At 53.7% G+C, this 27,624-nt stretch overlaps 1 protein-coding gene across 1 annotated transcript; it reads right to left on the bottom strand.

The window, feature by feature from the left end:
- Window positions 1-2,181: 2,181 nt before the first annotated feature.
- On the bottom strand, window positions 2,182-27,342 carry VSTM2B (V-set and transmembrane domain containing 2B; the record flags this gene model as incomplete). Its single annotated transcript, XM_079723592.1, has 5 exons — window positions 2,182-2,270; window positions 23,750-24,224; window positions 25,484-25,513; window positions 26,524-26,708; window positions 27,261-27,342. The coding sequence occupies 5 exons, from the start codon at window positions 27,340-27,342 to the stop codon at window positions 2,182-2,184; spliced, it is 861 nt and encodes a 286-aa protein (XP_079579718.1).
- Window positions 27,343-27,624: the final 282 nt, after the last annotated feature.

The raw sequence follows: 27,624 nt of genomic DNA, 5'->3' as shown, positions 1-27,624 counted from the left end.
GTGCAAGCAGTTCCCCAAAGCACACCTGCCTCCTCTTTCCCACATGCATCACACCAGGACCAGTTGCTTCCAGGCAGGAACCTGGCTGATTGCACGTAAGCAGAGGGATCTGGTTTTGGTGATGGAAAATGGCTCCCTGGCTCCTGGCTCCTAGCGTGATCTGGCACAACATCAGCCCATCACTGACACATTGCTTCCATTCAACCTGGCCTCCAGGAAGTTCCTTTTTCTTTGTAAGCACAGAGGGCCTGTATTTAACATGACAGCCCGCTGCAGTATTGAGTTAACTATAAACAGAGATGATCCTTCTGGACAGAATCACTACCCGCCAGACAAAATGATTACATTTACAGCTCAACTGGTGCTGATCAATATAAATGAAATGTGAAACAGCTTAATGTAGCCACCAGAAACAGCTGGCCCAAGGTTGTCTTCTCACAGGTATCCCAGTATGTCAGCTCCACACTGGGGCTCTCTGCATATGTAGGATTGTCCAAACTTACTTTTATTTTCTCTCTCCTCTCAAATAAATATGGCAGTACCTTGCCAAATCAGTAGGGCTAGGCTTATGCTGCAATAACAAACAACTCCAAAGCTCAGTGGCTTGAAACAGCCAAGGTTGATACCGCATCGTGCTGCATTTCCAGTGCTGGCCAGCAGAGGAGGCTCTGCCCATCATAGAAACTTGGGACCTTGGCTGGCAGAGCATTTACTGTCTTGAAAGTTGCCCGTCACCCTATCAGAGTAAAAGAATGCTTCTTGCATTAGCAAACCGATGTCTGGGACTGGAAATCATGCATGCCCCTTCTGTTCACAACTCGCTGGCCAGAGCTGGTGACACGGCCCCACCTTCTTGGTATCCCATGCAGGATACCAAGAAGCACAGTCCTAATCACGTGCCAGCCAGTGAAGAGATAGAAATGTTTGGTGAGCAACATCAGTGACAAGCACATTTGTTTAAAAACTGGCTAGGTTTTAAACGAATCCATGGGATCTGGCGATTTAATGTGATCTTGTCATGGAATGACGAATAACAGCCCCCAGGGCTTGTCTATTTCTTTAAGACATGTGTAACCTGCCCCAAACACACACATTTCAGAGGCTCAAAGCAATCTCTGGATGCATAAAGAAAGAGTGTGGAATGCCCCACCTTCTCCCCAGATTCTCTCCTCAAACTAGCAGTGAGTCCAACAACAGTAATCACACCTGGGTGCATAAGCTCTAACTGGGCAAATGCATTTGCACAAAGAGTTAAGCCAAAAGGGAAAAGAGTGGTTCTTGATCTATGTCACACCTCTTCCCAGGAGCTCCTTTCCTTCAGGACCCAGGCTGGGGGTGCCTTTCACTCCTGGTTCCATGAGGTTCCCTGTGCCTAGCAAAGGCTGGGCAAGCACTCCGGTCTACTCAGTGTGGCCTTGGCCAGGTGCCCTGAGCTGTCCTCCAGGCTGGGCCACAGCCAGCCGAGCGTGCAGCTGGCATCAAAGACCATGAGGTCACGGCATTCAGCATTCGGGCTGCTTTGGGCACCAAGGCTTAACATTCATACATGTCTGTAGAAAGGTTATTTCAAAGTTGTTTTTTATTCAACTGTTATTCAGCATTATACAATACAGTTTATAAACAAGGGTCTGACCTTGCTTCCAATCTTTATTTAAAAATAAATATTATTGACAGTGAATTTTAATTATGATAAGATGTATCTTTTTTTTAATCAAAATGTCTCAAAAGAAATAATTTACTTTAATAAAAAAAGAGAAAAGCCCCCAAAGGAAAAAGTAAATTAAAAATTTCCTAAACACAATAATCTACTAAAAATATTTTGCTTTGTCAGAAAGGCTTTGACCCAACATTTTTACATAGTATCCTAAAGATAACTGCTCGACAGTTCGTGCAAAATGAAGACTTGGAGGAAAAGTTTAGAAAAGAAAAATACATTAAAATAGAGAAATCATTGATCCCATGCATACTGCATGGTGCAAACTCCATCTTATTTGGAAACTAGATGCATTATTTTAGGTGGTCTACATTTGTGTAACTTCCCCCAAAATATGATTTATTTATTTTCCACATGGACTTGGTCATGCTTCTCTGAGTCTGTCTGTGACTATCTGGCGACGCAGTCCTCACCCAGGGACTGGGCAGCCACGAGGGCCCACTCAGGAGTGCAGGACGGCGAGTCTGTCAGGGGCCCACCAGCAGGCGGAGGAACTTATGTACAGCTAACAGGAGCAGGGACAGGAGCGGGTCTGTGGCGTAGTTAGGGCCGGTGCCTGCAGGGGACGAGAGAGGCACAGGGTTAACACTTGATTCACCAGAACCCAGCGGTCTACGCACAGACGGGGAAGGATAAACCCTCCCCCGGCTGGGCTCTTGATGTCAGCACCCAGCTGGTACTCAGCTGGCACGCAGCTGCTCTGCGCTCTCTTCCTATTTACCGACCGCACAGGAGCTCACCATGGTCAGACACAGGGGTGCCCCTGCCTCAAGGGCGTGCACTAGATAGTAGATCCAAAACCCAAACATTATTTTAGTTGAATAGGAAGACACTATGCTCCCTCTCCACCCCCACCCGCAAGACTACGCTGCAAAGTGGCCTCAGTGTTTAAGGCCCAGCTCCCCACTCCTCTAGAGAGACTCCATGGTTGCACACAACTCCAGCCCCTCCAACTCCTGCCTGAACTGCACAGTTTTGCATTCACAAACATCCCGCTTGAGGCATCCTGATGTCTGTGCGTGAGTCCTCTCCACAAACAGTCAGTCCAGCCCTTGGGGTCACAGTGGGGCGCTCAGCAATCACTGGCTGGTGGAGGTGGGTGGGCCAGGGCCCCCCAGGAGTGACCCAAGCACTGTCCTGGTGGGAGGTCACTCCCATCTGCTCCTTCAGTGTGGCCTCTAACCCAAGCCTCTGGCCCACGACTGGGACGGTAACATCGTGTCTTCATCCTCCTCACCTGGGCTGCCTGCTCAGCTCCCCATCTGTCTGTCATAAGGTCTTCATCTGGTTGGAAGGCCTCCTGTGTAACTGGGCGAAAGCCTACCCATGAACTCCAGGCTTCTCACCTGGGAGTGGGATGATCCCTCCAGGGTTACTGAGAGGAGCCGGTGTAGAAGCACTGTGCACACCCCAGGTACTGCCCAAACCCTGGGGACATCACTACTAACTTGCATAGAATTGGGCTGCCTCCGTGCCCCGCCCTGCTCACCTGCAACGTATGGAGGCCTCTCCTCCCTTCACCCCACCTAGCCAGCTGGGCTGGAGCTCCGTACCTGGGAGGAGAGACACAGGAGGCCCTTCCCTGTGCCAAGCAGATGGTACAGAGGTTGTGGCCACTTCCACTTAGCCGCCTGCAGGAGCTGCTGCCAGGCCGGCCAGATTTGTGGCTTCTCTGACAAGGCTGGGACTGAACCCACAACTTCCTCCCCTTTCCAGGTGGAAGAGCCATTTGTCTTTTCTATCCAAGGTGTTTCCCTCAATCCCAAGTCATTCTTGTGTCCTGGGCCCCAGTCTCCCCTCTGTACAAGGAGGGGGTTGGACCAATGATCCAGGACCATTCTGGCTTGAGATGCCAGGATTCCATCTGTTCCTTTTCAAAAAACAAGGGTTGTGTTTGAAGATCCGAAATAAAAGAGGGCATAGGCCATCCGCTGTGCCTGTCTTATCCAAGGTCAATCATTTCTGCACATAGTTCTGAGCCCCCACTGAGAAGCACAAGGACAGGAGAATCCAAACGTGCTACCTTCCCTTGGGGTATTAATTTTTCACACAGTCGTCACTCCTGGCCCTCCGTGCAGCTTGGCCCGAGTTGACATCCTGCCTGTTGCCATCTGTCACGGGGGAGGACCATGGTGTGGTTACTCCAAAGACCTGGGTCTTCTTTTGCTGTTCTTCCCTGACACGTGTCTCTGGGAAGGATGAGGATGGCTGCAGTGACAGACTAGTTGATGGAAGGCCAGATGCCTGGGTGGATTCACCGAGGCTCAGATGCATGCAAACAGGGATGCAGCCGGCAGAGCACTGGCTCCTGGGCACACAGGGCTCACGTGGCCAGACCGGGCCCACTGGCTTCCACATCTCCTGGTGCCGATCTTTTTGCTCCTGCAAACCCTGACACTCAGGCCCGTGCAAGCGAGACAGAAACAAGCACGTGAGGCATTTAAAAGCAGATGTATGTGTGCAATAGAACTCCAGATCCTCAAGGCACTCAGGGGCAGGAGGCATGGCAAATGGGCTGCGAGCCAGGCAAGGTGAACACTGCAGAACCGTGGGCACAGGAAAAGGGAGGAGAAATTTTAACTTGCCTCCAAATACTGTTGACTTGTCTTTCCCACTATTACAATCTCACCTACTCACATTTAAAATTTTTAAAAATTGCACAAGACTTTTAAAAGACCCTGGATTGAAACAACCAGCCTGCCACTGTGCTGGGCCAAGGGGGAAGCAGCCGGGGCTTGGAGGATGGGACTGGTAGCTCCCAGAGGCCAATATCTGGGGAGGGTGGACACCAGGGTCTTCAGTGTCTCTGCTGGTGGATGTCTGGGGGTGGGGGGAGCTAGGTTTGGCTCCTGGGTGGTACTTCATTCTCTCTGTGACCCAGCATCGCCATAGAGGGGACTAAGGGAGGTGGTGTGGGGCAGTGGGCTGGCACCAGGACAGCTTCCAGGCCAGGTTGCTGTGTGACCTGGGCAACACCCTTCACCTCTCTGGGTCCTGTGGCACACTCCATAAAATGGGCATGTGCATATGCATGGCTCCATGAAACGAGTATGTGCAGGGCATGTCTCACCAGGTTGGGGTCCAGATTAGCAAGATCGCAGTGGCAGACTGGAAAAATGGCTACAAATGCCCCATCCTCCCTCAGCTACTTGCCCCCAGTGTCCACACTCTATGATAATGCCCTCACACACTCACGCTGGGGCTGGCCACAGGACTTGCTTTGGCCAATGAATAGTTTCAAATGTGAAACAAGCAAAGGCTTGAAAAGTGCACTGAGGCTTCCCCTTTCTCTGTGGCTCTTGGAACCCACTGCCATGTGAAGAAGACTGGGCTGGCTTGCTGCAGTATAAGAGCTAGGAGATATCCTAGCAGAGGTCCCTCTAGACCAACCAGCCCCCAAATGAAAGGGCAGATGACCACAGATGCATGAATGAGCCTGACAGACACCAGCAGGAGAAACACCCAGCTGACCCACAGAATCATGACCTAAACAGATGACTGTGGTGTCACACCAAAGCCACCAAGGTTTAGGTCTTGTGTTACACAACAAAAGCTCATTGATAGATACAATCATGTAAACAAAAGGGCCTCAAACAGCCTGGAAGTGAATAAAATGTCAATGAAACAGGCAACACAGTTCCTTTTCTGAAAAGTGTGGGAGAAGAACCACTTTTGAGGGTTGTCCTCCTTTTAAGAGAAACATTTTCCAAGATAGAATAAGCAGGGGAAACTATCTCCGCAAGCATTTGTTTTCAAGACCGACCGGCATGCCTGGACCTCAGGGCAAAGGAGGACTCAGGTTTTGGAACCTCTTGCTACATCACTCATCGGATACCCAAATGAGCCAGGACAGACCAAGGAAGACAGGCTTCCAGGCTGCTCCTGGAGGAAGAGGGGTCTTCACATCAGAATGGGTTAGCATGCAGGAGTCTGGCAGCCCACTGTCCCCCTCCGCACATACTATCCACTTGGAGGGCCAGTGACAATTGTCTAGCACCTGGCTGTTCCCCCCACCCCTCAGCATCTGCTGCCCTCGTCCCTGTTCTCACTGTTTCTTGGAGCAAGCTAGGACTGCCCACTGCTGTCCAGGGCTCACCTCGACCCTCCAGGGCAGGGGCCAGGAGGGTGCCTTTGGCTCCTCAGTTGAGGCAGGACCTCCTATCTTGGCCTCTTTTATCAGGCGGTATGGAGAGGTCTGTGTTCCTGGTGTTCCTAAGGACATGGAGGCTGCTGTGATGACTGGTTGCTAACAATATATCTATTGCCTCCTTCCCTAAGGAGTACTGGGGGCAGCTCTACAACACGCAGAAGCTTGCTTATGTCACGGTTAAGCTGGAAAATCAGGCTGCTTGAGAGGTAAGGGAAGCACCTGATGGAGTAGTAGCTGATTCACTCTTTATATGAAACAAATATCACCATGTTGTTAAGCATTCTTAAAGAAATCAAAGCTGCTCTGTGAATATTAACTTTTATCATGTGGATGGTGAGTGGGAGAAGACTCACGGCAGAGCCATTTAAAAGGAGCTCCCCAAAATGTGGGCTCACCCAGACCCATGGGCACAGCAAAGGCGCCAGTCCAAGCAGCGTCCACTGGAATATCCTGCTTCTCTATTTACCCAGCAATGGCAAAACTCCAAAGACCATGTTAGAAAACAACAGGGAACCTCTGGGGCCATTTATCACCTAGTGATGAAAGTGAAGGAGGAGGCTTGGCTCCAGCCACCCTCTGGGATCCTCACTTTGCCCACATTGTCTGGAGGCCAAGCCTGTGAGTCTGGTTCCTGGGGGGATGCAGAGGTGGTAGTTGGACACACCCACTCTGGCCTGGACTCCTACAGGCCTGGGGGCACTGAGGGGACCACTCCCACTCTGCAGGCATCAGGATCATGGTGGGCTGCTCCCCAGCTGACCAGTGGGGATGGCTAGCCAGGACAGACACTGCCCTCCCTCCACCTGCCCAGCCCACGCTTCTAGGATCATGGATGGTTCTCTTGGTCTCAAGGGTAACTCTGTCCCGGCTGTGGTCTGCAGCACCTGTCATGCAGACTGTGGATAGGAGAGAGCTGTAACCTCTCCGCTTCCCCACTGCAGGCCTGGGAGCTGCAGCCGAGGGGCCACTCTGGGTCAGGAGTTTGAAAACAGTGCCCCTCAGAGTCTGGTGTTGCTCAAAGCCTGTATTTTTTTGTTTTGTTTGTTTTAGCTATAGCTTAAAAACTAAAAATTGATTTCAGGTTTGAGAAGAGTAATTAAAACTAAGACACATCTGAGGTTTGGTTCTACATGCAAGAATGGCTCACAGGCTGATTCTGCTCTTGTGACCTAAGCAAATTTGGAGGTTCACTCTGTGGGTTTGCCCTTGTCCCCTCCAGCGCTGCTCTAGGATATTCCCATGTTGAGTACAGGTAGCCAGAAAAGAACTAGCCCAGTCTCAGTGGACAAAGCCACTCCACCGGTTAGCATGGATTTCCTAACATCAGGACTATTATGAGGGTCTGGAGGACAGATCCCTCCTCTGTGTCAAGAAGAGCAAGCCCACTTATGTCCATTCAGCATTTTGTGCTGTCATGACATGTCTTTTGAATAAGGGCTTTTTGGCTAAAAATGCTAGAAAACCAAGTGGAGTGCCCTAGATGAGGTTCTTTCAGCGTGGATGTTGGACTCTATTCCTTTCCCCCTTTGCTGCCATCTGAGAATGAGAGAAGATGGCCACCTCCCAAGCGGCAACAGTCTGAGCTTGGCTGGCCTTTATGGGGTGGACTTGGACATCCACTTACCATGGAGACCACGGTTTGTCTGCCTGGGGCAGCTGGGAACAGACCAGCTCTTACACCCTGTTCCCATCACTGGCCCTGCACCCCCAGCCCTGACCCAGCTCCATCCTGGACCCACACTGTGAGTGTGGTGGTGGCCAAGCCCAGCCAAAGAGGAAGGCTCCCCTTGGAGCTTCCTGGGGCCAGGGTACAAGGAGTCTCTCTGTGCGTTTGCAGGGGCTTGTGGAGTAGAACAGAGAGAGCTCTTAGGAGTCATCTTGGCTATGGTTAAGCACCATGCCGTTATCTGCAGGGGAGATGCGTAAGGTCACAGAGCCCAGGGGCAAGAGAAAGGCACCAAGTCGCCACTTGAGGATTCAATCTGGACTGCAGAAGGGTCTGACTTGGTGCACACAGAGCTCTAAAAATTGTAAATTATAATCCAACATGTAAAATGTGGGAGACTTCTACCTAAAAGCACAGATCCGAATGTCTACTGGAAAGGCCCAAGACACAGCAGCTCTGGGTCTGCTTAGTCACCAAGCTACACGACAAGCAGCTGTCTTCTCTGCAGGAATCTCCTTCTCACTGCTCTCTCCTGACCCCCAGCTGGGCACAGGGAGGCTGCCAGTTACCTCCCTGGCCCCCTGTGCAGTCGGGCTTCCCTTCCCAACCCGCCTCACTCACCTCCATCCCCCACACTTGGCCCTTTGTGGCTGACTGAGTTTGCAACCTCTGAGCCAGCTCTGGTGTGGGATCCAGGGGGCCTGGCTTTCAGCCGACTTCATCCCTACACCACTGTGTGATGACGGGGAGCTAGCCCTCCTTGCCCTGACATTCCTGGCTTCCTGATGGCCACCTGCACCCATCCTACTCTGGCTCTCTGCCGTCCCCTGGATGCTGTGCTGGTTAGGCCAGGTGGCCCAGCCACAGCTGGGTGGGAAGATGCCACCTTGCAAGAGGCTACTTCCATTGTTGATGTTTTAATTTAAGCCTCTTCATGGATATTTATTCAAAGGGAGTCAGCAAGGAATAATCAAGCACTAACGGAATTAGACAGAATTAATTTCTGCCATAAGATTAATGTGCGCTGGTAACTAGGGCAGAAACTAGGAGCAACAAATGGCCTTGGGTTTTAAAGGAAATTGGAAGTGTGGGATGTGGAGATGCAAGAGAAGGGATGAGATGTGGGTCCCTCAGTCCTGTGTTGACCCTGCTCTGCTGGCCTGTCCTACCCCAGCCTTAGGCAGCTGGCTCCTGGGTTTGAGAACAAGCTGTCCTCCTGGTGGGTGACAGCATGTCTACTGGGAGTGATGCCCACAGGGCAGCCTCCTTGTCTGGGCAGTGGGAGGAGCCTGAGTGCTCCCGGGCTGAAAGGGGGCAGACACAGGGGTCGCGCCTATTTTAGCCACGCCTCACTGTACCCTCTCCCCTGCCATGGCCCCAGTGCAGCAGTGACCTCTTAAAGTGTTTTCCTGCCTCAACTGACACCCCGTGCCTATCTCCCACCTTCTGACGCACCTCGATAACTATCCTTAAGGGGCAAACCTTCAGTGGGTTATCTCTGCCCTCAGGAGAAAGTGCTACCATGTCAGTGCCACAGCTGGGGCTGCTTCGTAATCCTCCCCAGCAACCTCACCCCCACTGCTCCTCTGCCACCAGTCCTGCGCTCTGATCCACTGTTCCCTGCCAGCACCTCGAGTGCACTCCAGGCTCACCCTGCAGAACCACTGAGTCCTCCTTTTCCTCTGTCTGGGTCTGACCTGTACCTCAAGCCTGGAACAAGTGCGCCTCCTCCAGGCAGCCCTCTCTGAGCACCCAGACACGGAGGGCTTGGCACAAATGAATGTCTGTGTTCATGTGGCCCTTGCCCGTGTCCCCTTCTCCCCCAGCCCCATAAACGGCTTCCTCACATATCCTACCTCTCCAGCCATGGTGGAAGCACACATGCCAGAGGGCTGGCCCCAGGCCCCCTCCCCTCCTCTGCCCCCAGCAAGCAGCCCCACCCACATCCAAGGCTCAAGTAGACCAAGCCAAGCACTTTCAGGATAATGATAGCAAACCTGACTAGCTCCTGATAGGGCCAGGCACTGTGGCAAGCATGTTACTTGAAATCCCATTCTCTTTACTGCAGGAATTACTATTTTATCCCTATTTTACAGATGTGAAAACTGAGATCCAGAGAGGTAAACTGACTTGCCCAAAGCCTAGGGTTGATAGATAAAATACAGGATGCCCAGTTAAATTTGAATTTCAGATAAACAACTGATAATTTAAGTATATGTTAATCCCAAATATTGCATGGGACATATTTATACTAAAACGCTATTGACTGTTTATCTGAAATTCAAATTTAACCGGGTGTCCTATAGTTTTATTTGCTAAATCTAGCAGCACTACCAAGGCCACACTAAAATAAATGGCAGATTTGCAACATGAACCCAGACAATCTGGCTTCTGTCCACATACCTAACTACCACACACACCAACTCTCAGGGATGAAGAGCCAGAACTCTTCTTCCCACAGTGCCTCAGCTAGACCACAGCTCCAGGCTGCTTCTAAGGGAGAGAGCATGGGAATGAGATTTTTTTTTTGTATTTTAATATTTATAATGGCTTTTTAATGTGGTCAGCTTTGTTGCTAGCTCCTTTCCAGCTTCTTAATTCCTTTGAAATGAAGTCTTGCCCCAGATGATCCTTTAATTGTGTCACTTAATGAAAATGGTTCACAGGCCTTTCCCTACAGTTAGGCGGCTGGTGTCTGCAGGGCCAGGGGCAGCCCTGACCATAGTATCAGGGTACTTCCCAGGCAGGGATGGTGTGGGGTGTCTCTCTCAGTTCTGAGCCTCGTCTTCAGGGAAGGATCTCCCACCTGCCCATTCATATTCTTTAAACTTTGAGGCTGCGGGATGCAAATAGGCCTGTGGTTCTTGGTGCCAAGAGAATTCTTTCTTTTAACCCTCTCAGGAGGCTTTGGGAGGTAGGAACCACTATGCCCTTCCACAGGTGAGACAGAGAGGTAAAGTGACTTGCCTAAGGTTGCACAGCTGGTAGGCAGTAGAGGAGTTATCTCTAGTTTACTCCCTGGTATTTTTGAATCAAGTCCAGGATGCCTTCCTGACCCTACCCTCGGGGAAAGTTCTGCCTCACCTGCCTCCACACTTGCCTCAGGTGCCCCAAGCTCCAGGCAAACTGGGCTGCTGCACAGAGGCCACATGTGCCCTCACTTTCGTGCCCCCCAGGCCTTTGTTGGTGCTGATAGCCCTTTCCCATTCCCTCCTGCCCAGAGCCCACCCATCCTCCGAGGCTCAGCCCAGAGACACCCACAAGGTGACCTCCAAGACAGCTCTTAATCTGTCGGCTTCTCACCACCCCCACCGACCCACATTGCCCCAGGCCCACCCCTGCCCTGGTCCTCTAACCCTCCCTCTTACCACATCAGCGCTCAGGTGGGCAGCGCAGTACTCCTGACTGGCTTCTCCACAGCCACTAACCCAACTAGCCAGGCAACTGCTTAGCCAGAGGCCAGAGTGCCCTTTTCAAATGCCAAGTACACATCATACCCCCACCCCGCCAAACCCCTACAGGCTTCATCTAGGCTGATGACCTAATTCCTCACTGGGTCCCTCCTCAGCATCCCCTGCACCCTTACTTCTCCCTTCCGGGTCCAGCATCCTTCCACACTGCTTACCCACTGTCCTCTTATTCACCACCTGCCTCTCCCCTCCATTGGGCTCCCTCAGACACCACGTCCTCTTTGGCCCTGCTGGAGGCTCCCTTTGTCCCATGGGCTCTGGAGCAAGTCACATTTATGCTGGGCTGTGTTTGGGCAGCCACTGCGGCTTACCTTTCGACTCCTGTCTCCTCTGCCAGTGGGTAAACCCATCATCACCTAGTACTCTGCCCACACCTGCAGTGCTCACAAAGTGTTTGTTGAACGAATGAATGGGAGTCTTTCTTAGACTCCCCCAGCAGTCTAAGCAGGCATGATGTGCGCCAGGCATCAGCCAAATGTTTCATGTTTGTCATCTTAAACACAAGCTGTATCTTCAAATACACACTGGGGCTGGAGGCCCATCGCTATCTGACCTTTCAACTGCCCAAGACTGTGTGCACACATCTCTTTGTCTACCTTTTCTCAAATGAATTTCACCATTTTCCCTTTATTCCAATTTGCTCATTAAATAATTTTTGTTCTATTATGCCACGTGCAGCTTTATAAACCACTTCAAATTTTTCCCTTAGGAGAAAAAAATTACATAAAAATGTATTTGTATATTTTGTATAATTATATTTGTATAATTTTGTATAATTTATATATTTATCTATATGCATGTATGTGTATATATATATATATATATATATATATATAAATATTTGGTGTAAATCAGGTGTTTTAAAATCTTTTAAAGCAGTAGAACTCCTGGGGCTTCCCTGGTAGCACAGTGGTTGAGAGTCCGCCTGCCGATGCAGGGGACACGGGTTCGTGCCCCAGCCCGGGAAGATCCCACATGCTGCAGAGCGGCTGGGCCCATGAGCCATGGCCGCTGAGCCTGCGCGTCTGGAGCCTGTGCTCCGCAACGGGAGAGGCCACAGCAGTGAGAGGCCCACGTACCGGAAAAAAAACAAAAAAACAAAAAAAAACAGTGGAACTCCTTTTTCAAGCTAAATGCTGCATGGAACCCCAATATTTAAAACCATTAGAGGGGGAACTTCCCTGGCGGTCCAGTGATTAAGACTCTGTGCTTCCAGTGCAGGGGGTGTGGGCTCAATCCCTGGTTGAGGAATTAAGATCCCATATGCCGGGCGGTGTGGAAAAATACCCACACAACAGGCCCCCCCCAAAAAAAATAGAGGCAGAACTGCTCTGGTTGAAGCTGGAGGTAGGGCTGGGGGCCCAGGGTTCCAAGGAACAAAGTTTGGGAACCACTCATTAGAGATTCTCCAGGGCCCCTTCCAGACCTAAAACTCATGGACTTGTAGATGCTGGAGTGCTGGTGTGCCCATTACACAGATGGGGAAAGGGAGACCTGTCAGGGCTTCAAGTGAGTGGTCCCTTCCCCTCTTTGGGGCATTGCAGCCCTGTTTAAATCCCACTTGTCCCCTCCATAGCCTTTATGTCCCTCGAGGCAGAGTGTGCCCCAAATTCCCCAGGTCAGGCAAACAGTGAACACTCAATTAATGCCTGCTCAGTGAAGCCTTCTCTCTGCGTGGGTCCAGGCCTCAGACTCCCTTGTCCCACTCGGTGGAGCTGGGCCTGGCCAAGAAAAAAGCAGGAATGACAGACTGGAAGCCCAAGGCTAGGGGAGAAGGGCTGCAGGTCCCTGAGGCCAGCACAGCAAGGACACAACAGCAGTTCCTTCCTCTAGCTTCCACCTCGGTGACACCTGGATATTTCTTTCTGTTTCACACTGAGGACTTTTCTTCGGAAACACAATTTAACTGAAAAGGTTAACACATTTTAATTACCCAGGGATAGTGCTCTGAAAATTCTATAACGTGTGCTCATTAAATAAAATTAGCACAGAGGAGCTGCCCAGGATATGTCACGCATTAAAATATGACTCTGTAGAATAGAATGCATTATGAATTATTGCCTTGTGTATTTTTTGTTACATTAGTCTTTAACATGACTACAGTTATTCATCTGCCCACCTGGAGATATGATTTTTTAAATGCTTGAAAAAATATATCTATATTAACTTTTACATGGCCAATAATCATCAAGTCTTGGCCAGGCTACATCCACCAGAGTGCCCGGTGTCCAGCAGAAGGAGGGGTCCCCTGCTCCTGCCCCTCACCAGCGTGTGACAGAGGTACCTTCTGAAGATTGAGGGATTCGGGGACCTGGGGCAGGCTGGGGACTGGCTGTGTCCCCTTGCTCTACCCATCCTTTCTGTGGCCTGGGACGGCAGGCAGAAGCATGACCTGGCATGAAATTCTGGGCCTAGCCAGTCTGTGCCATGCCACCACCTGGGACCTTTCTCCTTGTGGCCTCCCATTCCTGGAGGACGTGGACTGAGTGTGCAGGGTGCAGGTGCGGGAAATGTGAGCCCTAGGCGCGTCTGCAGCCCCAGCCCCACTCCTCCTGCAAGGCCCATCTTGCATGCCGCATGCACTCAACTTCCCATCCGTGTTTCATGCACATATCCACTCATCCTTCTTTCTATCCCCCATTTACCCATCCATCCACCCAGTCACACCCTTTTCCCACACATTCCTTCCATCCATCCACCCATCCACATGTCCATTCATCCTTCCTCCCACCCACCCCCAACCTCAGTCATCCAGTCACACATCCTTCCCTTCACTCACTCATCAGATACTTGTTTTGCTATCCATCCATCCATCCCGTCACTCAGCCATCCAAACGTTTAGTCCAAGCCCTGCCATCTCTTGGCTGGATCACTGGCTCTAAAGTGGTCTCCCCACATCCACTCTGCTCCTACCTCTCCATTCTCCACAACTGCAGCTAGGGTGTCATTTCAAAAAGCATCATGCCCTGCCAGCCACTTGCTCCCCATCCATTGCCAAAAGCCAAAGCCTCCATCTCCATGGGGTTTGACCCCCGAACTACTCTTGACTTTAATTTCCCCCTGCAACCCTTCTTGCTCTCTCTGCCTTAGCCATAGTAACTCTTCGTCAGGCCTTGCCACAGGATCTTTGCACATGCTGTCCCCTCTTCCTGGAAGGCCCTACTCTCTCTCTTTCTCAAGCCAACTCTTAATCATCTCCCAGATTATGGCTTAAGTGTCATTCCCTCAGGGACCCTTTCCTGACTGGGTCACGTCCCCCTATTCTTAGTTCCCATAGCCCATGGGTCCCTCATTTAGAGTGCCAGCAACAGCTGCAAATTTTTACTTGCTATGTGACTGTTTGATCAATGTCTGTCTCTCCGTCTTCTGACTCCCAGGACCTTGTTGGTCTTTTTCACATTGTGTTCTCAGTGCCTAGCATATTTCTTGCACATAAGATGCTCAATGGACATTTTCTGAATGAACGAGTAAATGAATGATTGAACAAACCAGTGCCAGGCCCAGTGGATGTGAATGTGGGGTGGTAGGGATACGGACATGAGAAAGAATTGGGCCTGCCTTCCCAAGGCATCAGTCTGGATGGGGTGCTCAGTCAGGCACTGACTCCAGGACAGGAGGGAAACGTTGGGGGCCTAAGAGAGCAGTGGGGCCCTTCTGAGTGCTCAGGTTGGATGAGACCCCTTGGGCTGCAGGGTCAGGAAGACTTCCTCCCTCTGTGGAGTGATCCCCCACTACCAACCCACCCTGGCTGCACCTTTTCTGAGCCCCTTTTGTGTCCCAGCTGAGCCCTGAGTTCATTCTCAGAGTACCTGCTGCTCAGTCTGGCCACCACTGTTGGGCCATCAGCTCCTCCCTGAGGCAGAGGTGGGCTCTACCTGATGCCTTGGGCAGCCCCCACCCCTTGGCCCTAGCCAGACCAGATATAGTTAGCTAGGAACCCCTACCCCAGCTCAGAATGAGCCGTGGAACTATGTCAGCTCCATCTCCCCGGGGGTTTATTAAGGATCTTTTCTCTGGGCTAAGCGGCATTTGTGTGATAATCAATTGTAATAAGAGTCACTGTACCGGGACTGACATTGCAGCTGGGCTTTCCTGGCTTAACGAAAACAGAGACCTTCCTGAGGAGAGCCGAAGGGTGGGGGCGGTGGTGGGGGGCAGGAGAGGGAGGGGCTCTGGATCTTTGGCTCTATGCATCGGTTAAAAGCAGGCAGACCTCCTTCTTGATGAGCCTGCAGTGCTGCGTGGGAGGGAGGCTCATGTGGGGCCTGAAGGGGTCCTGGCCTCCTGGTTCTGCATGCAGCCCGCTCTTCATCCTACCCTCTCCCCATTGGTCCCTGGGTGCCAAGCAGCACCTTTATTGGCAGTCATCAGGCTGTGAGCCACAGCGAAGGGATCCAGGAAGGTATGGATATGAAAGACAAAATGCCAGAGCACGTGGAAGACAGTGCAGGCTTGAGCCTGCAACAGTGGCCCGAGCCCCGTCACTTGACACGCCCATCCCTGCGGGGCACCCGGCCTCCCCACACAAGTGGCTCCATCTCGTCCCAGTGAGGAGGACCCTGGGCACCTCCTCTCCACTTAGGCCAGCCCTGGAGGCTCTTTGGCTGCTTGACCATCACTAGGGGGCCAGGTGCACAGATGTGATGGTGCAATGTGCAGGTGGGACACGAGGAACCATAGTGAACCTGTCCTTGCTCACCAAGGAGCTCCTGACTCATGCAAAATAGCCGCAACCAGACAAGGATGAGGACGTGGCATCATCCCCATTTCCTTTCCTCCCCCCTCCAAATGGCACGGAGAGAGAAAGGACAAAAATAGCACCTCACTGAGCCACTGGCAATCTGAGGACATTTTCTGTTCTGAAGCTCCATCAGCTCCTCTCCTCACCTTTAGCCCCATGACATGTACAGTGCATGGAGGGAGACTCGTCTCAGAGCGAAGTCTCAAGATCGGAGCCCCCAGGCCAGCCCTCAGGCCTCATGAAATGACCCTGGACAGTCAGTGCCATTCCCACGAATAATGCTGATAATAAGAATCAGCATCTACTGAGCATTTTCTAGGTGCCAGGCCCTGTGCTAAGCTCCACTCTTTCTGTGGATTACCTCCTCTGATCCTGCCCCTCGCCTTCTGGCATGGGGCACTGGTGCCATCCAGATGATAACGGACGTGAGAACTTGCACGTGGGAGGCAAGAAGCGTTGGATCAGGATTCGAATGCAAGCAGCTGGACTCACGTGGAAAATGAGAAGCATAGTACTTACGAAGGGTGAGAGAATGAGGCATGTACTGTGACTTCTGGGTGGCTGGAGCTCTGTAAGTCCCAGAAATAGGGAGATGGGTTGGCCTTCAAACCCTGGCTTGCCTACTAGCCAGCTAGCTGAACAGCTAGCTGAATGTGTGAAATGCAGAGGAAGAATTAAGCGGTTGGAAAAGTGGTAACACTTTCTCCTGAACTCTTGTCAGCCTCTCTCAGGTTTGTTTTGTTTTTTCCACCATAATGGGTGGCTCCTTTAAGAGACCTTGTCTAGGCCCTGACTGACCACGGTCTCCCCCCTTAACAGTGCTGGGTGTCCAGCTGGGTGCACTCGGGAGGTGCTCTGTTCACAGCTGGCCTTCACACATGAGTAGCCCTCTGGAAGGGTGGTCACTTCTGAGATGGACGGAGCCGAGCCCGAGGGCGTGGTTGAGTGGGTGAATGGTGGGCCCCCCAAAACATTCTCCTTGAACCACAAAGACCAGAAGCCAGTCCAGAGTAGCTTTGATATTTCAGCCTGGGGGATGGTAACGATGGAATGGAACAACCAGTACTTTCCAGAAATAGCCTCACCCAGGATTGCCGATGCAGGGACAAGGCTTCACACGGCCTGCCTCTCAAGGGCTGTCTCATGGAGGGCGTGGCGTGAGAGGAGGCCCGAGTAAGGTCCCGGCCGGCCTCACACCCTCGCTGCTGCTCAGCACCCCTTGCAGCTGCTTGCACGGCTCTCTGTTCAATGGCAGCTAAACCCTAACCCAGAGGAGGCCGAACTGGGTAATCCATGTTGTATTTATAGCACACCTTCCCTGAGAACACCAAAACCACCAACAAGCAGGCTGTTTCCCCCAGAAGCTACATCCCAGGGGAGGAGGTTTGCCATTCTTCATAGGAAAAGGTAGGGATCAGTAGTTGCAGGTGCTTGGCCTGTTTGCTTGTAATCTAAACTCTCCTGCAGCCCTTACCTAAGACAAAGTGAAGCTTCTCACTGCTTTGGAGTTTCCAAGAGATGCCTAGTAACAGTCAGCAAAGCATGGGGGAATAGAAAAGATGATGCTTTTTTTTTTTCTTGTGCTGCAAAGGTGTCTTAAAACCAAGTCGGCATCTGCCGTAAAGCCTAGAAGTTTAGCCCACAGCCAAGCCCTTGCCTCTGTCCACATGGGGCAGAAGTAATCAATATCATATTACAAAAGCTCTTGACCTCATTTATTCCCATGGATGCTTGGGGAATCCTTAATATTCAGAGCTTTTAAAATGTGTGCCTGGCATATTTAATGAGAAGCTCCTTGGTGGGTTCGGTTCCCAGTGACATTTAGAAAGCCTGGCTCTCCGCCCTTCCCGTGGGGCTGCCACCCTGGCTGAGGAAAGGGTCTGGGCTCTGGGGAGGGGACTGTTGGATGAAGTGGTGCAGAAAGAGTCATGGGGAACTGCAGAAAGGGGGGACATCAGTGAGACGTGTGCGTGGCATACACTAAGTACTCAGTGAAAGGCAAGTAATATTTATCATTATTACAATCCTTAGTGCAGCTGTTCCATCCTTAATTTGGGGTCTCCCTGATGCTGAGAGAACAGCTGCACAGTGAGCCGACTCACTGCTCGGTGATGCACAAAGGCCCTTCCATTTGGTGTGACTTTCTCAATCCATGGGCCACAGGGTGGGGAGGAAAAGAGAGGCCCCCAGAAACTTCCCCACGACTGACCTAAGCAGGAGGACAAAGCCCCAGGAGCTCCTTTCAAGCCTGAAATCACACACTGCCTACAGGAGGCCTCCTCTGATTGCCTCAGCTGGATTGGGGCTATCGTCCCTCAGGACTTCCACTGACACAGACAGCTTTGTCCTGGAGTTCCATGGGTGCCCTTGATGCCCTGAGCTGAGTCTGTGGCTGCCATCACTGGTTCCTGCTCATGGCAACCATGGGACTGGCTGATGAGGGAGGGGATGCCATGTAGTTGATAATCACACACGTTTGCCACTGATGTGGGTGCCTCCTGTCAGCTGTGAGGCTCAGCCATTTCCTTTATGAAATCCTTTAATTTTCTCTCTCAGGATGCTCAGAGAGCCTCACTTTCTCTTCTCTGGGACAACTTTTGCCACATTTATTTTCTCTTTAATTATGATCCTTGAGTCACATCAGAGCTTGAGGGAAGAGTGGATTGTTTATTTAAGGTGATGGTTTTCAGGTCCTTGTGGGCCTAGGGAGATGGGAAGACCAGGTGACTGTCGCCTGGCTTGCTGGCCTAGTTGGAGATTCTCCCTGGTCACGCTGGCATTGTTTCCGCCAGCTTTGTTATCCACCAGGGGCATGGGTCGAGAGTAAGTGCCTTCACCTTATCCACAGTCCCCTTCGGTCATGGTTTACGGTTGCCATGGCCACACCCAAGGATGCTCCTCTTGATGGCTCCCAGCAGTAACAGTTTCTCTAAAGCCACCACACCTATGGCCTTGGTTGTCTTTCTCTCATTATTAATTGAAATATTGAGAGCCGGTTCTCTGTGTGGGCACCAGGCAGCAGTTTGCCACATCCAGCTGGTTTTCTGTAGGGGCCATGGTGGCTCTTCTCGAAGCCGGAGCTCCAAGGCTAATTAGAGGTTCACACACCACAGAGCTGATCCCCAGGTCCCTGCAGAGGGGAACCTCTTGCCAACATACAAGCCATTTCAGTTGCAAACTGTATTCTATTAAGGTCACACTTGGCTTCACTGTGGCAACTTTCCAGCTAGAAGGGTTTATCTGGGAGATACCATTTTGTTTTCTCTCTTTCTTTCCCTCTATTTCTTTCTTTCTTTCTTTTTTTTCCTGGAATTGGCAGCCAGCAACAAAGTGTTCATGAAATATTTTCAGTGTTCAGATTAATTAGGAGTCAGATTTATGAACATGGCTAAGAAGGAGCCCAATCTCCTCTGCTGGCTCTGCTGTGCTAATCTAGCCCATGTTATTTTTAAGCACAAATATCAAAATATCTTTTGACAAATGAGATGTGAAATGAAAGAGTTTTTCACATAAACTTTTAGTGCAAATATGTATTTGGCTACATTGGGCATGTATGGAGCATAGGAAGGCTTTTCTGGCCTGGCTGTGCAGTAGCTAAAGTATGAAGTTCTGAGTAAGTACCCTCATCCCTTTCCTAGCATTAGTAAAGAGGCTTGCTTAAAAAACACAGCAACACAGTGTTGTCTGGGGCTTCTGACTTTCTCCCAGGAGCAATTGCTTAACAGGTGACTGTCTGGGGAGGCGGGCTGGGACCATCTCTGAGGTTGCCAATCTGAAACAGCTAGTGTATCCACTCAACCCAGGCCTTATGTGACCTCTTTAATTAGAAACTCAGCTCTGGGTTTGTCTTGGAGTTGGGGTGGGGCAGAATTCATCTTCCTCCCTTGAGAGCTGAGTTATTCCCTTTGTCCCTCCAGATCCACCCGTCGGCTTTCTCCACTCTGCTTTGAGCCCCTGGAAGCTGGCCTGTAGAGCCTGCATCACCTGGTACCCTTACCCTCCGTGCCCAGGAAGGTTTGGCCAATGGGAGGCCCTGACAGGGAACTGGAGGGCAGGAGAAGAGCGAGGTTCTTGCTGGGCTACTGTGGGTCGGCTGTGTCCCTCTCCCAAGGCCTCAGCCCTTTCAGGGAGGCCTCTCCGTCCAGCTAACCTCTCTGGTTCTGCTAATCGCTCCCTCCCCTTGCCTCTTTCAGGCCCTTTTAGGCCAGTGGCTCTCAGTGCTACTAGCCCCGGGGACAAGTTCTCATCCTTAGCTGTCCTAACCTTGTTCACACCTTTAAAAAATACTCTCACGGCCTCTCCTCCATGACTCTGCTTGAGTGTGCCATCTGCTTTGCCAGCATCCTCACTGCTATACTCTGCAAACACCCTTGCCTGGTAACCAAGTGGCAATAGTCCTTCCTCGTCCCCTCCCCTCCAAGCTGCCAAGAACTGAGAGTGGGATGAGGAGAGTGGGGACAGTCGGGGGGAGGGAGCAAGCCTGAGGTCACCGCCTCGAGCTCCCTTTCTGACTCACGTTGGTGGTGGCTCTGAGTGACTGGCTGGCCTGCTGCATCCCAGGGAGGCTCGGGAGGCCCAAGCGCTGCTCAACAACACAGCCCTATAGAAAGGTTACTAATGCTGTGACTCATAACACAGTCTGCAGTCTTCATTCCGTCCACAGCTCACAGGCTTGGCAGCCTTGAGTGGTGAGGTGAGATGGGGCACTTAAGATGGTATGGGTCCCTCCTTGGGATCAAGCCATTCAGGTATGTTTGTGGATTAGAAGTCCTCTAATCCACTTCTCCATGCCCAGAGTGGGACACAGAGGGGCCCACAACACAATGATTCTCCCAAGAGCTCACCTGGAGAGTGGAGGTTACAAGCCTTTTGGTCTTCCAGCTGAAGGCCCCACCTTACTGGCCTTCCAAACTGGAGGTGGAGAGAAATTTGGGGTTCTTTCTGAGATATGTCTGCATGGTTACTGGCCTGTTCAGGAGCTAGCAATGGTTTTGGGGCAACAGAGACCTTGGGGGCCACCATACCCCTATCGTAGTTGCGCTGCCCTGTCAGCCCTGGTGGGAGCCCAGCTGGCTGTGCTTTCTGGAGGGAAATGAACACTCCTTCCCACTCCAGGGAGGGCAGAGGAGTCCCCTGCCTGGGCTGCTGCCCTTATCCGTGTGGGCATTAATATGCTGTCCTGTGGCTGGCAGGTGCCATCAGAACTGGGCTAACCTGAGGACCTTCCAGAAAGAAGGGCACTGTCCATGCCACCTTCCATGGCTGGGTTCCTGCTATAGTGATGAGTTACCGTGGAGCCTCCTTGTGGTCGAGCCCAGAGACTGGACATCTGACCAGCCATGGCAGGCACAGTCAGGTCAGCCTTGGTTAGGCTCAGGGGGTCAAGCTCTGGCCAGGGGGCAAGGGAGATTCAAGCAGGAATGATCTCTTTTCACATAGCGTGTCCTTGACCAAAGGCTTTAATGATCCCTGTTGCTCCACTCAGCATTCAAGGCCCTCCACAGCTTGCCAACCACCAGCCACTCAGCTTCATCTCCCTCAACCTCTCCTCTTTGGCCAGAGCAGATAATGGCCTTGGTGATAACAATGAACCTTATACAGCAATTTCCATTCTGAGTTCCCTCTGAGGTCAGGGATTACTAAAGTATTTCTGAAAGAAGTACTTTCAGAGATGGTAAGCCACTTGCCTAAAGTCACACAGCCAGTAAATGAAGGAGCCAGAACGCATATCTGGGCTTCTGGCCTCCCAAATCCTCTGCTTTGCCGCTCTACTCATGGTCTATGGGATATCCCAGAGGAATATTCCAGCTCAAGACACACATGTTTACTTGCTAGTGCCCAAGGGGACGGGGCAGAAGGGTGTTTTCTTCATCAACTAAGCCAGTCACCCTGCAAGTGAGTAAGCGCTTTTCCAGTATACGTACTGTGTGCTAGTCAGAGGTGGCTACGTACCCCGTGATTCAGGCTCTTCTTCCACCCTGAAGAGATGAGGCTGGATAACAGTTGCCAAGCCAAGGACATTTTCTAGCCTGCCTTGCATCTGTTGAACAATCTGACTGAGTTCTGGCCAATGGATGAGGGTGGAATTAACATTTACCACTTCTAGGCCTGGCCTTTAAAAACTTCCTTTGCCGTTCTCCATATCAGCTTTTCTCTTGAGAGAATTAAGCCCTACCAAAATGATCTGAGTGGCCATTTTCTCAGTCTTACAAGAATGACAGATAACTAGATCCATTCTAAATGCATAAGAAAGAAGTCAATTCATCACATGCAATGTGTGCCTTAGAGCCCCAGGGCCTGGTTTGCTCAGGGAACTGGGTTACGAAGGGCTGCTTCCATTCTCTTTTCCCTTGTTTGTGGGCTGTATGTTGATGCCCAGAGTGAGCTTGGAAGCCGCCTCTTAAAGATGGTAGAGTTTCTGTCAGCCTGAGTCCCTGAATGACTGCATGGAACAGAGCCACTCCTCCCACCCCTCCCCCTCCCAGTGATGTAAACCAGAAATAATACATTTGAATTGTGTTAAGCCTCTGGCATTTTGAGGTTTTGCACAGCAACTGGTATTATCTTAAATTAATATGGGGGAAAGCTCCAAGACAGGTGGGGGAGTTTGGGGAGAGGACCTCCACAGGTTCCCAGCTGACCCACCTTCCCCCACAGTCTGGGGGAAGGTCTTGTGGGTAGCCATGTGGAGCCTAAGAGGGACGAGGCTTCCAGATGTAGCCAGCAGTCTGAGCCACATGGAGAAGCTCCCACAGGGAGTATAACTTAGTGAGAAACAACTGAACTGATGTGGAAGACAACTGGCAGGGTCTGAACTGCTTGAAGGCTTAAGAATCAGCCAGGGAGGGAGGCTAGGATGCCTGTCTCCTCGGATTCAGCAGGAGAGCCCAGGAGCCTGCATCCTTATAAAGTGCTGATGCTGGTGGCAGGTGGTCTGCACTTTAAGAACCATGAGAGTAGGGCATGACAGTGTGCTCCCCGCCCCCCAGTAGGTTTATATACGACTGTCCCAGAGCCCAGCCTCCCAGTGACACAAGGACAGTAGAGATGCTCTCTATGGGACTATGCATCACACAAGACTGAGAGGGAGTGATGAGCCTAAAGTCAGACACAGAGAGTGAGCACTGGGGCTGAGCTCATCTCTGAGGCCCCATCTTTGAGTTGGAGAGGGGGATGCCTTGGGAGGAAGGGCACATTGGGAAGTAGGCCCTTGCACCCTCCATAAAACCCCACCACTGCTAAGCAGCCCCTCCTTCTCCAGAGCTGCCTGCTCTGCAGTCAGTCCATTGTCCTTACTCTCTGTTCTCTGACTCCCATCTCACCACCACTCCCTTCCCCTGCCCCCAACCCTCTCAGCTCCCAGGAGAGCAGGCCTTAACCTCTGGGTGCCCTTCTAACAATAGTAGGGCTCCATCCTCACCCCCAACCCCCCACCACGAGGGCCTAAAGCAGACTGGAGTGGCGATTTATAGCAGAGCTTGTGTCTAGGAAACGCCTGGAGGTAGCCAAGGAGAGCAGAGCCTACACAGCCAGGCCACCCGTGTTGGTTTGAACAAAGTCTGTCTGTTCAGTCCAGTCAGGCAGCAGCCGGACTTACAAGACCTGAGTTGTAACCACCTCCTCTCACTCTAGACTGGGTGCTAGTGCCCACCCTTTAGGCGCTAAGGGTTCCAGGAGAAAAGCAGGCCCACCGCCGTCGGAGTGCAGCTCGCGGGGGTTCAGTTCTCCCAACGCAAGGAGGGCTCCCCTCCCTCCAGCCCGTGTGTAGCGGGAAGGCGCCGGCTGGGCAGCCCGCACACTCATAAACACACGTCCTGAATGCTCCAAGCTGCCAACAGTGAAGACAGGAAAACAGCAGCAAGAGCGCAGAAGCGAGGCTGCGGAAAACACTCCCGGGCGCACCCAGATGAACCACCAACGACTGTGCATCCGCAAACGACCCGAGCTGGACCGCCCCTCCGGCGAGAGCCACCCCCGCGCGAGCGCGCCCTCTCGGCGCCGCCCTTACCGGAGCCGTGCCTCTGGCGCAGAAGGACCGCCTCACGGGGTGGCGGCGACGCTGACGAAGCAGCGGTCGCGGCCGCGACGGTGGTGGCGGCTGCTGCGTGGGCCGCGGAGTTGGCGGCGGCCTCGGGGACTCCGGGACCCGGGGCGGCGGTAGGGCTCCCGGGAGGCGGGCTCTTGTCGCCATGGCCGGGCTCCGAGGTGGCGCGGCCCGCGGCGCCGACGTTGTTGGCACTGGCGGCGCTGGCGGGACCGTGGCGACGCGGGCCGCCGCTCTGAATGTGGGACACGGCTTCGGCGGCCTGCATGTTGGGCGGCGCGAAGCGCGAGAGCACGCGCAGCAGCGCCTGGGCCTTGTGTTCCTGCGTGTCGCCGTCGCCATAGTCCGACACGCGGCACTCGTAGACGCCCTCGTCCTGACGCCGCACGGCCGACAGCCGCAGCCGGTGCGAGATGTCATTGCCCTGGACGCGCACGGTCTGCAAGAGAGCGGGGGCTGGGGTCAGAGGCCGGGATGGGCAGGCCCGCAATCCGCGCTCCTGGCCAGCGTAGTGCAGCTGTGCCCAGCCCCGCAGGGCGCCCCCAGGCCACAGCACCCCAACACCTCTCAGACCCGGCTCTGCCCATCATCACGATTCAGGTTTCCTTCACCCCCGTGGCTCCCCAGTGGTATGGAGCTCCCAACTCTGAGTGGACCCTCGGTGGCCCTGCCCATTGCATCGAGTCTCCAGCTGCCCCATATCTTAAAGGAGTGCCTCAGGTTGCACCCACTGCTCATACAAACCTACCTTCGCGTCTTCCCATAACTTTCCCTTCAGAGCCGCAGAACCCACCCCTTCTTCCTCCCTCTGGCACCTTGGAGAAACCTCAGGCTCGGCCCTGCATCCACTGTGAGGCATGGCGTTACGTCCGGTCCTCCACATCTACTCGCACTAACGTTCCTTAATTCTAGAATCCGGTGGACCGGGGTGGTGTCCGTAGGAAAGCCGCCTTGCCCTCAGAGTGCGCATATATACCTGCTCCCGGATCCAGCCCTTCTCAGCTAACCCTCCGCCCTCCCAAGGAGGCAGGTGATGCAGAGGCTGCTGCGGGACCCGCTCAGTCCCTGCTACTTATGAACTTGCCTCTCCGCAGCAGCATGAAGCTCCGGACAAAGCTCATCTCCCTGCGGCCTGGTGGAGACGCCGGGGAGCAACAGCTCTGTAGCCCTCACCGAGCTCCAGAGAACCATCACCTCTGAACCGAGCATAAGACCTGGTCGTCTCCAGGCCCTGATACTTCCACGCTCCAGCTGGGAAAGCTTGGGCACGTCTCCTCCCCAACACTGGCAAGACTCCTCCCCCTACCACAACTCCCCAAGCCAGCCCACAACACCCGGCACCGAGACCCGCAACCCAGGCGGAGGAGACGGCTGCAGCGGAGGGCGCCGCCTGGGCGCCGGGTGTGTGCGGGGCACGACTGGGGGCCACAAGCCTGAGCACCGGTCGCGGCTAGGGCAAGGAGACTGAAGGAGAGTTTTACAGGTGAATGTACAGAGGAGGAAGGAGATTCAGGCCTGGAACCCTTGATTTACACGAAAGAGAACCCTATCCGCTACCGGTGACAGATGGCGCCTCGACACGCCAAGCAGCCGGCCCTACACCGCACAGCCGCTGAGCCTTTCTAAAAGGGAGGAAGCTGCGGGGCGCAAAGCGGCCAGAAGGGGTCTCCCGCGGCCCGCGCTGGGCTCCACACTTACGCTGATTTTAGTTGCATCCTTATTTGTTACCTAAAATGCAAAGAGGGAGAGAGAGATATTAGGCTGTCGGCCTTCAGGCTCAGGGAACTCAGATGAGCCTCCTGCAAGAGGATCCTCCGCAGGCGGGCTGGGACTCGAAACCGCTCGGAAGGTAGCCACAGCTGAGGGCACGAAGGACATCAGGATTTTCAGTTTAACCCCGAAGGAAGCAGGGCTTGCAGCTAGCATGGCGCCCGGCCAAGGAGGGGCTGCCCTAGCACACCTGCCTGCCAAAGAGGGGAGGCTGGATTGCCACCCGGTGGGAAGAAAGGCCAATTTCCCTCCGGAGGAGCATCCTCATTCCCTGTCGTGTTTCTCTAAACCCCTTGAAAAGCTGGATGGAGGGGCCGGTGTGTCTGGACAGGACCCAGTGGGAGACGTGAGCAGTAACTAAGGGTGGGACTCTGGGTAGAGGGTAGGTAGGTGGTGTGTGTGTGTGTGTGTGTGTGTGTGTGTGAGAGAGAGAGAGAGAGAGAGAGAGAGAGAGAGAGAGAGAGAGAGAGAGCGCCAGTGCTAGAGACTGTGGTTTAAGAGGCAGATGGGCAGTGTGGGAAGTCCCTCTGATCCTGCGGGAGCTGGAGGTAACCTGTACACCGTGCTCTGCCGGCCTCTGGAACGCAGCCCAGAGGAGCTTAACTCCTTCCCCTGTGCCCTGGGGACCTCAAAGTGGCAGAGGGCAGGGAAAGCCCGGCCCCAGCAAGGGGTCTTCTTTCAACACCCAGCACCCATCAGCCTCTGGGCCCGCAGCCAGCAAGAGCAGGCGAACTAGATGAGGTGCGGCTTCTTAGGGGCTAGGCGTGGAGTTCGGGGAGGTTTCTGGCGAAGGAAGTGAATTAACGGGATCTGGGGGTAACAAATGCGGCTGTTGAAGGTGCTGTGGGCATGGGGAGGGTAGGAAATGGGTTGCACCACAGGGCGGCGCCCTGCCTTCCTCGCCCGGGTTACCCCAGCCGCCCGACACGAGCCGGATGAGCACTGGCGCCGCGTGGGCGGCCGGTTACCTTGCTCCGGGCGCCGGGCACGCTAAGCGCCAGCTCGTGCAGCAGCTCCCGGGGCGGCTCCTTGAGGTACCACCACTGAATCTCCAGCGAATACGAGGTGGCTCCGCTAGCCCGGAACGCGCAGGGCATTTCGATGTCGTCTCCCTCCCGTACTGTCACATCTTTGGGGACTTCAGTAAATGTAGCTGGGGGCGGGGGAAGAGAGAGGCGTGACCAGCTGTGGGGCGGAGGCCTGGGGCAACCCCAGGCGAGACGGTCGGTCCCCGGCTCGCTTGGCCGTGTGCTTCCCACCCCCCAGCTACTCGTGTGGCCCAGGCGCTGGCAAAGTTCGGTCGAGCAGCTGCCGGGCCGCAGGGGAAACCGGCTACCGCTGCAGGCTGCTTCCCTCCAGATCGCGAGGGGCAGCAGGGGCGGCTTAAGCTTCTTCCCCGCGCCTGGCCGCACTACCAGAGCCAGGCTGGGGCGCGCCAGCTCCCGGCACCCCGCAAGCCGCCTGTCCGCAGTTGGAGCCCCTGTCCGGCTCCGAACGACCCGGGCGCGGGCGCCAGCGATGCGGCGACCCTTCGCCTCTCTCCACCCCCTACCCCGCCGGGCCCGGGCTGCACACCGGGATTGCTGGAGACTGTGAAGCCTTCCCCTTCTCTTCCTCCTCCTCCTCGGCGACAAGGGCAGGCTGGCTCTGGCGGCCCCGGCAAGGACCCCCGAGCCCCCAGCGGCAGCAAAGTTCCCGCGCTCACCGTCGGCAACGAAGAGCAGCAGGGCGTGCAGCAACAACGGCGGCAGGTATCCGGGGGCACCGAGCCGTTTCCTCTGTTCCATCTCCCGCAGGGGGCGCGGCGGCGACGGGAGAGCGGGCGCGGAGAGGCGGCTGTGGCGGCAGCTCGGGCTCGGCTCAGGCTCGGGCTCGGGCTAGGACGCCTCCGAGCCTGCCATGGCCCCGCGCGGCGCCCCCTCCCCCGGCCGCCGGCGGCCGCCAATCAGCCCCGCTCCCTCGCCGGCTTGCCCGGCGCGGCTCCGGCTGGGGGCGCTGCTCGGGGTGCGCAGAACGCGAGGTCCCGCCGGGAGGCTACTGGCGATCGGTCCGTGCCTGCCTCTCTCTGG

Source organism: Hyperoodon ampullatus (genome assembly GCF_949752795.1).
Source record: "Hyperoodon ampullatus genome assembly, chromosome: 18".
Lineage (NCBI taxonomy): Eukaryota > Metazoa > Chordata > Mammalia > Artiodactyla > Ziphiidae > Hyperoodon > Hyperoodon ampullatus.
The sequence above is the reverse complement of the archived record's forward strand: the minus strand, read 5'-3'. Positions and strand labels throughout refer to the sequence as shown.